The 17295-nt window shown below is 38.8% G+C and overlaps 2 protein-coding genes across 5 annotated transcripts in view; one reads left to right on the forward strand and one right to left on the reverse strand.

Moving 5' to 3' along the window:
- Window positions 1–290: 290 nt before the first annotated feature.
- On the reverse strand, window positions 291–2988 carry THAP2 (THAP domain containing 2). Its single transcript, XM_027721979.2, is given in 2 exon segments — window positions 291–598; window positions 2482–2988. Coding segments are annotated over 2 exon segments (390 nt in total). The 5' UTR covers window positions 2608–2988; the 3' UTR covers window positions 291–334.
- A 1311-nt stretch (window positions 2989–4299) lies between these two features.
- Window positions 4300–17295, forward strand: part of ZFC3H1 (zinc finger C3H1-type containing) — a 41953-nt gene continuing 28957 nt past the window's right edge. The window contains exons 1-7 of one of the 4 annotated variants that reach the window (XM_027721910.2): window positions 4300–4920; window positions 9706–10125; window positions 12758–12822; window positions 13086–13281; window positions 13473–13699; window positions 15297–15420; window positions 17024–17121. In XM_027721910.2, coding sequence (XP_027577711.1) covers window positions 4338–4920; window positions 9706–10125; window positions 12758–12822; window positions 13086–13281; window positions 13473–13699; window positions 15297–15420; window positions 17024–17121 — 1713 coding nt within the window. In that variant the 5' untranslated portion in view covers window positions 4300–4337. Of the gene's footprint in view, window positions 4921–9705; window positions 10126–12757; window positions 12823–13082; window positions 13282–13472; window positions 13700–15296; window positions 15421–17023; window positions 17122–17295 lie in introns of all 4 variants that reach the window. The other 3 variants (XM_039391308.1, XM_039391309.1, XM_027721909.2) reach the window with 3 other exon arrangements.

Consider the following 17295-nt stretch of genomic DNA (forward strand, 5'->3'; position numbering starts at 1 on the left):
TCCAAAAGAAAAAAGCTTCTTGTATGCACTTTGTAAAAGACAGAACTCTCAGAACCAGCTCTTTCATCAGACTATTAATACCTGATGTGAAAACCTAAAAACACATTCTCACATCTTCCAGATTTTAAAGAAGTCTTCTTTAGTAACTGATAGGTACCGAATAATGGAACAGTCATAAAAATGAGATTTTTCTCATCACCAAATGAATGTCTGAGAGCATATCAGTGTGACTGATTCATATTTTAGCATTAACTCACCATAAATACCAAAGTAAAGATTACAGTCTACTTTTTTATTTGAAAAGCTTTTATAGTCTTGTTCAAAATATCTCATTTTAATCTCCTATCTCATATAAGTATCTCATATTTATACCTTGTAATTTTAACACATCCAAGGGAATATTCATTAAGGCATTTAATATAATTTGCTCAGATATATCTCTTGGTAAAATACTATTTGATTTTAAGCATATAATGAGGCAAGTATTTAATTCTATCATTTACTGTGCAGCTCTGTCTGCAGTTTGAATGTGACTCTTTGTTCTTTTCTTCAAACTTACTGTTTCCTCTAATTTTTACTTCTTTTTACTTTCATATGTCTTTGAAGATAATTAACTGTGTTCAATAAAACTTGTTTACATTTAATGTTTATTTTGAAGTTGGATGTTCCTTCTTGGATAGAAACTGCTTTCTTCTTTGGAAGATTTCACACAGGTTTCTGTTAAAAAAAAAAAAGGACAAAAAGAAAATCCAGAAGAAATAGAACAACAAAATGACATGAAATTGTGCAACTACTGTAGTGCCAAATTATGGATTAACTGAACATTGTATCAGCTGGCACAGGCAGAACACAGGAACAACCACAAAACCAGGGAAGAAATGCAAAGAATACATTTATTTTTGTTACCTCACCAGCAGGGGGATCCCCCCTGAACCTATGATTGTAATTGACACTTACAATGCAGGAAGAACAAAAACAATCATACAATTAGCTTCAGTCAAACCTTACAGTACCAAAACATACAAAAATGTCTTTTATATTCTGAAATGTGGCCCAGTCTTTATAACTCATATGGGGCTTCTGTAAAAACAAAGTTCACTTTACTTCTTATAATTGAATGGTAAACATGTTAGTAATTTTCTGCTTCAGACTTTGAAACAAATCAAATTCCATGCTCCAGTATTAAAATGTATGCTTTCCTATATTTTAAATTATTCAGTTTGTACTTTACTGAAAAAAATTGTTAGTATTTAATACAAAAATTTCTTCTTCTGCAGCAATATAATGTTTCAAAGGCATGAAGTCACAGTCAGCTAAAATAAATTTTTTCTTTTAAATTTACACATTTTTAGACATAATGAAACACTACAAAATTTTCTTGTCTATTATCCATGCCATAAGCAAGAAAGTTTCTTAATGTTTTCTATTTGAATGGCAGCTCCCTTGCAGTTTTCGAATGCTTATGGCCTCTGTTCAAATGTGTAGGTACCAAAAATATCAGAGAAACACATTGTTTTTACAGGTGTCATTTTATTCCCTTTACAGAAAGGAATTTAAAACTATCAATTTTTCTGTTGACTGTGATGAATCTGCTTCTTCCTGAAAATTTAGAATTACTTGCCTGATAACCCTGGATGACATTAAAAAGCAGGCAGTATCAGATGACTGAAATGAAAGAAGGGACATATGATACCACAGGATATGCAAAACCACTGGAAGATTCTCAGGATCTTCTTTTACAAATGGTTAAGTGCCTCAGAGAGAAATTTATAGTACAGATCATATAGCATTGTTGAATAAATGCAGCATACTTGTTAGATGAACAATAGGCAAATACACAGAAACAACAGAGTGGGAATACCCACATTAGGTTAATTTCCCATAAACAGCTGCTGTTTTGCCAGTACCAATTTTCCTTCCCAGTCTAGAAGATATTAATACTAATTTCCTTCTGGTGTGTGAAAATACTTAGAAATAAAGGTAACTGTACAAAGGAAACAGGAAACAGATATGCAAAGTTCTGGGGATGCCCAAGTAGGAAATGTGTGCTGGGAGGGAAATTTCTGCAGCTTATATTGTAGTGATACTGAAACTTCTCTGTAACTACAGTGGATTAGATTTCAGACACGGACATAGGCACCTAGCAATGTTTAGGAAACCTGCTTGACCTCCAGCTGCTACTTCAGAAAGTTTTCAGTAGGTCTTGTGTCATATTTGCATATGTTTTAGTGTTGTGGATTATGTAAAATAGTGTAAGCCTGATACTTAGAGATCCCAATTATTTAAACAGAAGTACTGACACAAATAACACACTACTGTAGAATGACGGATACCTGGGGGAAGGGAAGGGCGAAGGAGGGAAGCAACAAACTTTGAACTTACTTCATTCTTCCCTGTAAATATCTTCACAGAATCTACACTTTTTTAAACAGAGAACATTAGAGAAATTTAGAACATGAGATACACATTCCATTACTCTACCCTGATTGTATGAAGGCAAGTCATAGTTTGTCCAGTTAGGTCAAAAAAAGAGGGTGAAAAGTGTTTTGAGCAAAGAAAAGTAATCTTTCTTGGCACAACGTTTTGGTCTTTACAAAGCATATACATTATCCACTCTCTCTATTCTAGTTGGATCTAAAGAAAATCTAGAGAGAAAGGCAAAGAAGAAAAAAAATAGTAATATGATCCTAAATTTTATTTTGGTGCTTGTGATTTTATAGCACATTATTCACTAAAAAAACCCCACCAAAACACTTTAATAATTCACCTTCAGGAAAAGCGCAAAGAGGCAGCCTTCTTTCTCCAAGTTTGAGAACCATGGCAAATCTGCAAAGACATTTAGCATGCGTGATAATTGAAAAGAAACTCTCAGGGACTGTGCTAGAAGTTTAAAAAGGCAAGTTTTGTGAATTTTCCCGGAGACACCAATCCCACTTAGAAAGGCTTAATTTAAAATTAGGTTTCTCCTTCCATGCCAAAAAGCCATCAGTCAGCACCTTGGTAGGATGCTGCATCCCTAAACAACCAACAAGGTAGTGTTGCCTAAAAGTGGCACTTAAAAGAAACCTCTGAAACTCAATCTATGAGTTTTAGCAGGCAGGCTTTCCTTATTACAGCGTGCTGGATGATTCCATCATGCTAGGTGCCCTGGTAATCATTTTGCCAATGTTCACATAGAGGTATCTTTGTTATACCTTATAAATTTACATTGTGTGAGTATTCATTTTCATTCCCTGCATTCCTGTTACATATTCCTAACTTTTGACAACACTTATTAGCATCTATACATAAGGTCTCTGAGGGGCTTTGCCAAGGGTCTTTGGAGGTCTTTTCTGTTTGGAACCCCCAAAATTCTAAGTGACCGCCTTATGAAAGACTTCAAGACAATTGGGTTGTAGAGTGGTTATAGAGTGACTTGGTGTTGCCTGCCTGGCTGCTTCAGTTCCCTTCTTGTTTCTTTATTTGGCTTGGCTGGTTTCTTTAAATGGAGGCTTTGGTTACACATATGGTACATTTCTGTGGCAAGCAGTGCTAGCTCTCAAAACTCTGTTATGAGGAGCAACAGGATGCTACTTTGAGATATGAAAATAAAACACATGCTTGAAGGCGTTTATGTAATTGCTCTACCCTCTCCAGTGCTCATTTGTCACTTCTGTCACAAAAGCCATTAAGGCCAATCTGAGTTTCCAAGCAGTTATGGGTCTGGACAGCTTTGCAGAAAACTCCTTCTTAAAAATTCTAACAGCAGTTTAGCTGCTGTGAGGGTGCAGGGGGGTTAATGTCTGAACATCGGCTGTTTTCTCTTCTTTAGAAGCCTGGGTTCTGTTGGGGGGAGGGGGGCAGGAGGGCAAGGGCCCCACCAAACGAGAAAGGGTAAACAGCACCCTCAATGAGCACCCAGGAGACCGCAAGCCCCGAAACACCGTGGTTGGCGTAGCCCGGACGGCACTAAGGGGAGCTGCTATTGACACTCCTGCGGCCGCCATGTGACACAAGCCTCCTCACGCAACGTGGTGCCCTTCAACAAGATGGCGGCCTCCCCCTTGCCTCCTCTACCAAGATGGCGGGCCGCACCCCCATTGGCGCTCGCCCCGTGCCACCGCCACGCTATAGGCTGAGCCTCCGGCTTTCTCCGCTCCCCGCTTCTCACAGCCTTGCCGTACTAGCAGTGAACTACATCACCCAGGATGCCCCGCGCTAGGGGAGTTGCCCCACCCCTTTTTTACGCAGCACGGCGCTGTACCCCCGGGCCGAAGGAACGGGGCGTGGTCTCGCGAGAGCCGGCGCGGGCCGACGGGGGGGGGCGCAGGGCGCACCCAGACCGTTGTCGTGGGCTCATGGCGGCCGCGGAGGCGGCGACCGCGCCCGACCCCAGCGGGCTCTCCCCGAAGGAGGAAGGGGAGCTGGAAGACGGCGAGATCAGCGACGATGACAACAACGGCTTCGGGCCCTGCGGCGGCGGCTCCCAGTCCGGCGGCAGCCGCGGTAGCGGCAGCAGCAGCAGCAGGCCGTACTCGAGGCGCCGTCCGCCCCCCGGGCTCCACGGGAGCGGCTCCGTGTCCTCCTCCCCCGGGCGGCCTTTCCCGCGATCACGGCACCAGCCCCCGCCCGACACGGGCCACGGGCACGGCCACGGCGGGTACCGGCCCAAGGACTCGTTCCGCTCCCACCCGCCTGCGCCGCGGATGCCGCCGGGCTCTCACTCGGAGCCGGGCCCCCGGCTCTCCTTTTGGGAGCGCAGCCACAACGCCCTGGACCGGTTCCGCTTCCGAGGCCGGCCGTACCGGGGCGGCGGGCGCTGGGGCCGGAGCCGAGACGGCAGTGACCGGCCAAGCAACCCTCCGGGAAGGCCGCCCGGAGGGGGTGGCGGCGCCGGCTTCAGTGGCAGCCAGGGCTGGAGGGAGCCCTCGCCTCGGAAATGTATCCTTGAGACCTGGGGGGGAGCGGGGGCGGGGTGACCGAGCTGCTGCGGTGGGCCTGGGTGTGGCGGTGCTGCGCTACGTGGCCGAGTGCTCTGGGAAAGGAACGCGTTTCCCTCCTGCTCTGGGAGGGGGATTCCCGCAGCGATAACGGAGAGGGAGGTTCCCGTGCCAATCCCGGGGGTTGGCTGGGGCAGCCAGCCCTGCTTCTCAAGGCTGCTGGGAATCCGGATTACCGCCGTGACCTGGCTTGCGACTTGGTCGATCGGTCCCGTGTAGGGAAAAAGAAAAAACGTAGCCTGGGAGGAAGCCTTTGTCGATTGGATCCCGGGCGGTTCCTTTTCTAGCCCGAAGTGCAGATATTGTGAAGCGGGGTCAGTCTTTGGTGCGGCAGTTTTAATGTGTATAATTAGTGTCACAATTGTAAAGCTAAAACCCTGAGCTTGTTAATTTCCCATATTGGGAAATGAAGGATCTACTGTTTTTTTTTTTTTTTTTTTTCATTTTTACTTCCTGCCTTTCAGAGGCCGTTACACGTAGGTTTAGCTTTAGTCAGTATTAGCTTAGTTGAACTGGGTCTGCACACGCGAAATGTGTTTTATATGGGAGTTCAAAGGAAAGCCATAGTCACCATTCCTTGTAGGATGTTCTCCACTGACTATTCTTAGAGTTGTTTAGGAATAGAGTTCTGATATTTTGTCCTTCTATGAATGAAAATGTTGGGAAAAGCTCCCCAAATTTTTCTTTTTTAGTATAGGAAGAAACAGAAAAAGGTGATGCTGAGAGTAGCTTAGGGCAGCCTGGTTACTTGATGTAACTTCATTGTTGCCTAACTGAAAATGTAAACAAGTGTACAAACCACTCAGAGAGATGCTGGTTAAATCCTATTCTCCAGAATTTTACAGTGTTTTATTGTCCTCCATACCAATAGTCACAGGATGTGTGTTTGCTTGACTGTGCTGGTTGATCCTGGGAGCAGGAGTTTTCCCGACTTGTGGCAGCACTTAAGGCTTTAAAAGCTACTCCTTGGATCCTTGTATTCTTTCAGATACAAGATTATTTATCCATGTAACTTTTTTATTTGTTTAAATGTGGATGGAATATGTAAACTAGTGATAGAGATGCTTTTATTTAATCTTGCCTGGTGCAGTTACAGCATTACTGAAGTCTTCGTTGGAACTCTTCATTTAAGGATGCTGTCTTGAGCGGCAGCAAGTGAAGAACTGATTTGCCCAAGGTTGCACAGTAAGATAATTCTAGTGCTGAAAATAGATTTTAAGGCTTGTAATTTGGAATGTTGCTCTGAGTAGCTGAAGATGGTTACTTTCTGCCTAAAGAGTAATTTTCAGGGCAAATATATCTATTGTCCTAAACAGACCCTGCGATGTTTGTTAATACTGATACCGAGTCTCCTTCCCACTTTTAATGAAAAGAACTTTTAGAAACTACTAATTCCATTTTCAAACTGAAAGTAGAAAATGAGGAAGTTGGAAGTATTTTTATTCCCGATACTTAAGATGCACTCTTCTGTTTAAACATGGTAGAGAATGTTCTAATATTCTTGCTCTTTAATAAGTGAATATTCAGTTTATGGATCATATAGTTAAAGAAGGCCTATGATTTTCTCTTGATACAGGTTCTTTTCTGTATTTTTCATATCCTTGCCATCTAAAGGAGTCAATATTAAGAATTCCTAAATATTAAGGTACCTCTGTGTTGCTAATATTAATGGAGTAGGGGTGTAGTTTATTGGAATGTGATTTCAGAAGAGCTGGTACAGGGAGGCTCGTGGCCCGGAATTGTATTTGAAGTCCCCCAGGAAAGTAAAATGTTTTAAGAGGCTGAGTCCTGGTTTTGGCCAGGAAAGAGTTAATTTTCTTAGTAGCTGGTATAGTGCTATGTTTTCGATTTAGTACCAGAATAATGTTGGTAACACAGTGATGTTTTAGTTTTTGCTGAGTAGTGCCTACACTAAGTCAAAGGCTTCAGTGTCCTGTGATCTTCCAGCAAGGAGATGCAGAAGAAGCTGGTAGTGAGCAAAACTGAGCCCCAAACTTGGCCAAAGTCATATTCCATACCACAGAATGTCATGCCCAGTGTATAAACTGGCTGGGAGCCACTGGTGTCTGCTTGGGGACGGACTGGGCATCTGTCAGTGGGTAGCGAGCAGTTGTATTGTGTATCACCTGCCTTTCTTGGACTTTATTCTGCTTTCTCTTTTGGTTATCTTTCTTTTAATTATAATTTTACTTGGTTTCTATTATTAAACCATTCTGTTTTCAACCCACTTTACCTCAACCCACATTAGCTTTTTCTGAGTCCCCAGTATGGAGGGGAGGGGAGAGTGAGAGAGTGGCTGCGTGATAGTGAGTTGCCAGCTGGGATTAAACCAAAATAGTCTGTTAAGACAGAAATTGCTTACTTGCTTTATCCTTGGAACTAGTGCTTTGCACAATGTTTTGTAGGAATATATATGTAAGTGGAGTAAAGGGCACAGTGGAACGCTTAAAGAATTCTTAGCTTTTAATAGGCTTTTCTCTTTTAATTCCTGGCAACTTTAACATGAAGCTGTTAGATAATCATTCTGCAGTAATTCTTGCATGGAGAATTGTGGAATCTGAGTCTGAAATATGGAACCAAAATGAGACTTTCTATTTCCATTGAATTGTGAACTCTTAACAGTGTACATTTTTCTTTGTTTCTAACCCCCCAGTTTTCCAGTTGCTTCAGTTAGTCCTTTTTTTTGGTTGTAGGATGATGTTTCTCTTGAGTTGATTGAAGCGCAATTGTTTTAATATATATATGCCTCTCTGCCTTTCACAGCACTCCATGGAGTCTTGCATTCTGTGTGTAGAACCACATATAAAAATTTTCTACATATGCAAACCACAGAATTTCTGGTTAACGTCATTGTGGGAGCCTTAATGATTGTATTATCCTGAGCACAGAAACCATGGCAAAATTTTGTCTTATTACCCAACTCTAGATGACTTTAGAAGCTATTGAAGGATTTCAATATCAAATAGTAGTTACTTATTTTTATAAATTATATTGTCACTTAATTAGCTTCTGAATTTCCTGTGACTCAAAAAATCACTAATATAACCGGCCTTTTGAAAGTAGAAGTGTGTTGGAAGTGAATTTGGCAAATATGCTTATTGCATAATTTGGTGTTATATTGCACACAGCTTTTAGTATTTGCAGCCAAATTATAGATTGTTTGATTGCTTTCTGGATTTGGTATAGTTTATCTTTGGTAGTTTATCCTTTTTGGGCTGACACATGAGAAAGTATCGTATAACAAAATGTTTGCTGGTATTATGGAAGTTGCTTTTGTAGGATACATATCAAGATTCTTCATACTTATGTTAGAACTTAACATAGTGAAACATCCAAGTAGTTTGATGCATGTTATGAGCAGAAGACAAATACAAAGTTAATTTCCTCAGAATTCAGCATGTCTGATGTGGGAACAAGCTGAGTCAGTCTGCACCTGCATTTAGTTAATTGGAACCAAATTGGATCGACCTTGGCTAAGTGTTTTGACAGAGAAAATGCTGTGTTTCTCAAAGTGGAAAACCACTTAATGGTCTGCATGTTTTTCTCATGGTGGGACACAGCCACCACATGATGCAAGTGTGAATGTGTGGAATCAAAACAGTAGTTTAGGATGATCCTGGGAATTCTGGTTAACTAAAAGACAAGACCAGGTTCTGTTTATAAAAGAATATAAATAAAAGGGAAATGCTGAAAAAGATCTGTGGAGAAATCCCGAAATCAAATTCTGTGTGTATGTGCAGCCTCGTTTCTTCAGCGCCCATATTTGCCATATCTGACAGCTATTTTAGCTTCCAGTTTTAGTCCATTTATTGTTTTAAGGGATGATGTTGATAAAAAAGCATTTTGCGTAACTGGGTCTGAGTCAGCTGTTATCACAGTGAGGTTGATACTGAAAGTTGATTGAGTCAAACGTGGCTTGGTATCCTCCTAAAAGATTTCCTCTGGAGCGTGATTATTTTTCAAGTGTCAGGTTAAGGTGAGAGGAATTGAAACTCTAATATTGAGAACTTTTAGTCTGGATACAGTTGCCTAAGAATATTTCCATCACCTGTATTCGACAGCATGTTGTTAAGAAAGTCTATCCCTTGGGCATGCGTGGACAATCTTTTCTGAGTAATTAGTAATTCCCAATCCTCTCTAGCATTTTTGAATGTTTTGATTGCAAGTCTCTAGTCACTTTTTTAAGTTCCCTGCAGTTGTTGATTGATTCTTCTGTACTTTTGCTGAGCTAGATTTACTGCAGTGTGTAATTGTGCTATGGCCAGATGTAGCATTTTATGAAAGGATAAAATGAGTACAAATGAATTTAACTAGTCTTTTTCAGAATGTCAGATGGGGAATCAATACTTGAGTTACAAACACTTGAAGTCTGACTTTGTGTGATAGGGAACAATCTCAGCATTACAGCTGTTGTTTCTGGGAGGATGGTGTGAGCAAAAGAGAAGACTTTTCAGCAATTCATTACCTTCTTGTCTTAAGTAGGATATTTCCAATTGTTGGTTTGAGAAAATGTTTATTTAAGCTGTCAATATGTAATAATGGTTATATGTTTTTCATGCTGTTTGTATTTATAAAGGATATTTTTCAAGCTAGCCTTAAGGTAAAACAAAAATGTAATAGAATGATCCTAATTTACATTTGTCTTAATTTAGTCTTCAGTGGTACTATCGCCACTGTGTTAAGGTTATACATGTTCTTGTCTTAAATTTCTTGACCAGTAATTCAGCCAAAACTTTTGGAAGGTCCCCATCTAGAAAGCAGAACTACTCTTCTAAAAATGAAAGCTCTGTGGAAGAAAGTTTTGAGGATCTGCTCTTGAAGTATAAGCAGATACAATTAGAACTTGAACACATTAATAAAGATGAAAGACTGGCTTTGAGCAACAGGGAAGAAAATGAACAACAAGATGATGATAAAACAGTGGACACCGAGGACCAAAAAACTGTAGAAAATGACAGTATTAAAACGGATACTGTAAAAGAAGTACCTCCTGAGGAGAAAAATCCGGTTATGGGCTTTCAGGCATTTGAACTGAAACCTCTCAGACAAAAGCTGCCTACTCCAGCTGAGAGGAGCAGATTAAAAAAAGGCAAAGAAGGAATGAAACAGTCCTTGCAAAAATCTGAAGTTACAGAATCTGGCCAAGGTAAATACTTGTAAAGTTGTTTTAGCTTGTGAAGTTCTATTTGCTTGCTATTATTATCATAGTATTTATCAGGTGTTGGGGAAAATTTTACTTTATGAAAATGTTAAAATTTCTAAGTTAAAGGTTTAATGTACTTTTGTGTTTTGTAATTCCTTCAATTACATAAGCATGCTTGGTAGCATGTTTTTCATTTTTTTTTTTGTTTTAAATAATGTATTTTCTTAGATTGATAGTTTGGTAGAAAGCATGGGGACAAGACTTGAAGGTTTAATTGCTGTGCACGGTAGAAATTGTTGACTTTTCACTGAAAGTTTTACTTCTGCTTTTCCCTTGTTCTTTCTTGCAGAAGCAAAATGTGGTTAATTTTTAGCTGAAAAGAGAACATTTAGAGACCTCTTTTTCTGCATTTCATCTTTGTTTGCTTTCTTTAGTCTTTATAAGATATTTTCACCAGGATTATTTTGGTCATTATTGATATCCACGAGTAGTGAAGAAATCATAGGCCAGGAGTAGAAAAGGTCTGTGTAAGAAATGCAGCCAAAGGGTAGAGTAAGTGTCTTGTCAAAGATAGTTCTGGACTGCAGACCAAAGAGTGTAATTGCTCAGATGCATTAACCAGTTCATGAGAAACAAGTGGTTGTGTCCAGCTGACCTGTGGTAAAAGTCCTTGAGCTTACTACTAAGTCTGCAGCAAAATAAGACAGCTGACTTCAGCTCCCTACTCTAAGGCTTCATGTAGTTCTAATAAGTGTTTGCTGTGGTTGAGGGTGGTGCTTGTGGATATCAGTTGTCATCTGATGTTAAGTAATTTGTCAGTGTGTGTCAACTGCCAGTTTGAGTGGGAAGAGACATAGTGAACGAGTGGATTAAGAGCACTGGTGTGTAATTAGGAATGCGAAGAAAGGTAGGACTAGAGCACTGAAAGTCAGAATTACTTATGTGTAACTTCAGAATGAGACTTTGGAAGACAGAACCAATAAAGAAAAGAAGAGAAAACTGATAATTAGTAATCAAACCGCCTTATTCTAGGTAATTGTTCCCTCCTGTGTGTTTCCTATTAATAAAAAGAAAAAATAATTCTGATATTCTTTAAGAGGTAATATAGTTTTTATTGGTAGACATGAAGAAACCAATGAATTTTTGCCATAGCCTACGGGAAGACAACATAGCAGGGCAGGAGTAAAACAGCTATTTAAAAAGCAAAACAGTCTCAGAAAAAAATCCAGCTTCAGAATGTAACAGTACTGAAATTGAGAATACAGTTCATACAATAGTGAAAATAGATGCTATAGTATATATAGATAATATATATGCTATATATATTATATACTATCCTATATGTATATTCTATAGATACTTTAATAGATGCATATTAAGAGCATTTAATTTTTGCATGTCGCTCAAATGCATGACGTGAATGATGTGAAAGCAGAGAGATTATGTATGAGTGCCTGTTTATGGCAGTGTAATACAGCCTTCCAAGGAAAAAATCACCTGATCTGAGTTTTTGCAAATTCACATGTATCAAGTGAATGTATGCTATATGATTATGCATGTTTTGGGAAATCAGCAAAATTTGATTTTCCTGTTATATTTAAATGGTGTACTGGATGTTTCTACAGACCTGTAGCATTTTTTAAGTTTCATTTTTGTTTAGGTGTAATGTCTTGGTATGTTTTAAACAGTGCCTTTCTGAGTGTGCCTTTCATAAAATGTTAGGAAGAGTAAAAGCTGTACAGACTGCAAATTTATTTTCTACCAATTTGAATGATGGGAAGGAATCTCTCTTTGAAGAAAGACTAATATAGGAGAAGAGCACCAAACGTCCCTAAATGTGTACTTCCTTCCTCTGGTGCATAAAACATATATATCTGTGGTTAAATAAAAATTGTGTAATTATATATTTGCCATCAATTATATTAATAATTATTGGCTATAATAATTATGTAACACTACAATATATACAGCATTATGTATGTTATATATAAACCAGTATGTTAATATGTGTGTACATACATTACAATAATCAGATGGTTATATTGTGGGGAGTCAAACAAATTAATATGTCAATATCTAAATGTTTAGTGGGATATCATTACTGTTTACTATTCATTTATATAGGATAACCTTTTTCTGTTTCCATTTGGTGTGAAATGGAGCAAGTGTGTTCTTACTGCGGCTTTGGGCCCTTATATTTAATTCTGCAAAAGAAAGACCAGTTACTCAAAATAGCTGCCAGTGGAATATGAGATGCTCAGGACAGCAGCTGATACAAGATGGTAGTATAAAACAGATGGCGAGAAGTCTTCTTTTTCCCTTCTCTCCAGATCCATTTTTCTCTGCTTCTTGGAGAAGTATCGACCAACCTTAAGGCAGAGAATTATTAAGAAATGACAAATACTGCTTTGAGCTTATGGTGTTATGATGATGTGGATTTCATCAGACATGCCCAGTTTATGGGAATGTTTGTTAATGTGATCTTACATGTACATGTGCTATTCTGTTTTAGACTATGTATCAATTATACTGATAAAATAGGTTTGTATAAATTAAATTTTGCATATTGTTTTAATGTGGCTCTGCCTCTTGAGAAACAGCTTGCTCAAAAGTGTGGTGTTTTTGTTTTTGAAAGGTACAGAAGACAAAGAACAAACATCAGTGCAAAAGCTTAGCAGTTCGGATGTTACATCTGAAAAGGTAATGAAGTATTCCTCCATAGGTGAGGCATGATTGCATTGTGATACTCTGATGCCTTTTTCCAAATGGCAGTCTAGAAATGTCCCAGTAATAGAAGCAGTTAATTTTTAACAAATGACATTTATTAGTAAAGCAGGATTTTTAAGCCTTCTTTTGATAAGAACATTTGGGAAAGACTTCAAAAGACCTTGTAAAGAAAAAACTATTAAATGATGTTTCTTGACTTTTTATCTTGTCCTTTCTTCTGTTTTCTTCTCAAGAAGCTGCTTGATGATGAGGAGGAGATGTCTGAGTTGCAGCTTAGACTTCTTGCACTTCAGTCTGCTAGTAAAAAATGGCAGCAAAAAGAACAACAGGTGATGAAGGAAAGCAAAGAAAAATTAACAAAAATGAAAAGTGTAACGCAGAAAGTCAAAGCCAGTACAAAAGCACATTCGACGAAAAAACCTAGTGCCACAGGTAATAAGTTTAATGTTACTGATATGGCTGTCAGTGGCATGGCCTCAAAATACTCCCTATTTCTTGAAACCTTGAGCAATGAGCCTTTAGTTGTTTTAAACCCCCATACATCTACTCAAAACTCTTGAATCTAGGATTAGGTGGAACCAATTAGATAAGGTGGAGTTAATCATGTATCTTTTTATTTAAAGGCAAACAAGCTGTGAGGAAACAACAGACAAAGACATCAAAGAAGATACAGCAGCAAAAGGAGCTAGACAGGCGTCAGAAAGAGGAAGATCAGAGGAAACAAGAAGAAGAAGAGGAGAGAAGAAAGAGAGAAGAAGAAATCAGAAAAATTAGAGACCTCTCAAATCAAGAAGAGCAGTACAATCGATTTATGAAGCTAGTTGGAGGAAAGAGGAGATCAAGAAGCAGGGTAACAATTTTGTTACATAGTGTTCTGGTGTTACATTTAGGATTCAGGAATGATTTCTGTCTTGCCCTACCTGGTTCTATGTGTCACCATCCCATCTACATCCTCCCCCTTTTTTCTCTCTGCTGTCCCTACCCCCAGAATAACCAAAGCAGAACAACAAAAGCTCCAAATATTTCGGTATTTACAGTGTTTTAATCTCATGCTAGATGGGCATTCCCTTTAGGTTTGGAAAATCAGTTTTGTATGAGTCGTACATTTGCAAGTCAATGGTAAGGCATGTTTCTCCTAGAGACACTTTGGATGTTGTGATCAAGGAGCAGTCTGTAATTTAACACTAACTGATGCATGAAACTTTCTTGTCTCTCTTCTCTTGGATTGCAGGATTTTTTTCTCCACATTTTCAAACTTTTTCTGTCTATACTTCAGTGGCCTGCTTCTTTTGAAATGTCGTTTGAGGGTTTGGTTTCTTTGCAGTAATTTTTAATAGTAGTATTTCAGTTATTTTGTCAGGGGATAACGTATGCTCAGACACAAAAGATTATTAATTACTTTAGGCCTCCTACAGGATGACAGACTTCTGTGAAATTTATGAAGTAATAGAGTTACTGCAGTGGTTGTAATGCTGCACTTGTAGGCTGTTCTCATTCTTTCATTTTGAGGTTAGCAAAAGGCACTTGATTTACTAATGTTCTGTCTCTAAAACGTTGGTACATTACAGAAAAAATGACTGTTTCTTCAGCATTCTTTCAGCATGGAAGCAGTACAGCTGCTGTAGCTTGATGCTTGAAGTGCTTGGAGCTACTGATGCTGTAAGGAGAAATGAAACAGCATCTAAGAGAATTGGGACTCCCTGTTTGAGGTCATGATATAGAAGAGTGTTTTATTATAAATATTTAATTATAATAATACTGAGTGGAAAATTGAGACTAAAAATGTTTGACTGTAAACAGTAGGAATTCTAAAAGCTACCTAAGTGTCTCCTGTATGCCTCTGAAAGGTAGAAGCTGAGGAATCTACGAAGTCATACTTAGGTGTTCTGCATATATTTGGTGCTGAACATTGATTGGCATCCATATAGTGTTAGGAGTTCTTTAAATAATCTGATTTATGAGTTGGCAGTTTCTGGGCTTGTCTCAGAGTGGTACATGGCTCCTTGTGGGACAGTAAAAAGATTCTCTACCTGAGAATTGTTTCTCGGAAGTGTAGCTCAAGTGGTTTTGGTAGTTGTCATGACAGATTAACAGAAATAATAAAGCATTTAATTCTCTTGCAGCGTTTCAGAAATATATAACCTTGCCAGTTTACCAAATATATAATTACCTAATAGGTATTTAAAAATTTCTTCTGTCCATCATAACCCCCTCTCCCCATCATCGTGGAAGAGATCTAGTTTTAAAACTGTTAATTTGTCCAGTCACTACCTGCGATAGATTTGATTAAAAGGTTTGTTCTTTTTGTACAAGAAAAATAAATTGTATTTATAAAGCAATAAAAGACAAAATTGTAAGGGCCTTTTTCCAAAATATACTTCTTAGCGGTTTGTTCTGACATAATAATGTAAGATCAGCTAAATAAAATACTTTCTTTGTGTATTTAGTCTTCAGATACGGATTTGAGATGGTCTTTGGATAAGCAGTCTACAGAGAGTGCAGGAGGCATATATCAGTATGATAATTATGATGAAGTTGCTATGGATACAGATAGTGAAACTAACTCACCAGGTAAGACTGATTTACAGTTTTCTTCTGGAGTGATTGGTGAGAATAGGTTAAAAGCAGGAAATAAACCATTCTTTTAGAAAGAAGGTGTTTCAGATGTCTCAGTTCTAGAACTAACATTTTAAGGTTAATTCTAATTCTGTTTTGTTTTAACGTTGACTTTCCATCTGTGCTGGAGTGGTATTTTTTAAGGTCTGCAGGGTTATACTGTTCTCATTGTAGTGCTGTAGGTTTTATTCTTGTGCGCTCCTAAGCAGCTGTTGCAGGAAGTGAGGTTCCAGGCTCTTGACTGGATAGACAGCAGCTTTGCAGGAAAGGGGGAGGGTGTCCCGGTGAACGTTGGGTGACATATGGGTCAGCACTACGGCTTTGGGTGATAGAGGCCAACTGTCACTGCACTGTAGCACTGTGACTGTGAAGGGTTGGAGGGGGGCTGGTAAACACTGAGACTGTGGCAGCTTTCTGGTTTCACAGTAGGAGAAAGAGAGTGACATACTAGAAAGAACCTAGCAAAGGACCTTTTTGACTAAGTGAAACTGTTTCAGGCCTGTTTTTCATAGAGTTCATTGTGAGACTGGAGCATTTGGCTGATGGGAAGAAGACCAGGAGAGCTGAATTTGTGTTAAGAAGGCGTGGGAAAGCTTTTGCTCCTGTCTTCAACTACTTAGTGGGCAGTTACAGAGAAGGCAGAGCCAGACTCTACAGTGGAGTGGGCAACAGAAGGACTAAGAGCAACAGTTAAATTGTAGCAAAATAACTTCGGATTAGATATAAGGGAAAACTGCACAGAAGGTGGTCACATACTAGAACAGGTTTACTGGAAATGTTGAGGAATCTCCATCCTCAAATATACTTGGAACTTGACAAGTCCCTTAGCAGTCTGACTTTGGGGGCAGCCCTTGTGCTGGGACATATATCTCTTTCAGAAGTCTCTTTCAGCCTAAATCGTTTATTGACTCTTGAGTTTGAGGTGCATTTTAAGGTTTCCGTGTTCCATCTCAACATATGGAGTATTGAGAAAACGTCACTAAGCATACTACTTGATTGACTACTTTTATTCTCTTGCTTTACATCTTCCACCTTTTTTTTCCTTTTTATTTCTTTTTCTTCTTTCTTGTTAGCCTTCCCTATAGTTATTTTGCTAAAGTACCACACCTGCTACTTTGTGAGCTAAATGAATCTTTTCTTGATAAAGTATCTCAAACTCTAGTTTTATGTTTCAGAATTTATCAGCTGTGCTTTTGGTCTGCTTCTGTCCTAGTTTGTATTGTGTTGTATTTTTGGTGGCCAGTAATCAGGAGACTGAGATAGCTTGTTTTAAAAGGTAAATTCTTGCAAATTAAATCCAATATGAGGGCTAAGTCATTACCTTAGCAGTACTATTTGGCTGTACTTACACATTGTATGTAAAATAGAAAAAGTTCTTTTTATGTACATATATGTAAGAAATAAATGCATTGTACTATGTCTGGTGTTACCTTTGAAATTGGTGCATAGTGAAAACATTTGTCTCCTGCTACATTAAATCAGTTGAAGTATAAGCGTGAGTTGCTGTTTAGTAAATACCTGTCAGATTTCTTACACTCAATATTTTTTTTAATTACAGCTTCTTCCCCAGTGCAACCTCCTTACTTTGAATGTCCAGTAGGATATTTTCCACCTCCAGTACCACCAATTTCTTTGCCACTACCACCTCCAATTCCAGTAAGTAACCTTGAAAGGAGTATGCTTTTGAAAATGTTGATAATTCTCATTTCTGATTTATAATGCTAAAGTTAAGATGAAATTTAGATTCTGTTTTTGATACAGTTCTCTATTTGATGACCCCCTTGAACTGTCTGGTAGACTTACAGTTGCTTTTTTAAAACTTCTTTTTAA

This window comes from Pipra filicauda, unplaced genomic scaffold (assembly GCF_003945595.2).
Source record: "Pipra filicauda isolate LSUMZ 115617 unplaced genomic scaffold, ASM394559v2 scaffold93_size3172892_pilon, whole genome shotgun sequence".
NCBI classification, from domain to species: Eukaryota; Metazoa; Chordata; class Aves; order Passeriformes; family Pipridae; genus Pipra; species Pipra filicauda.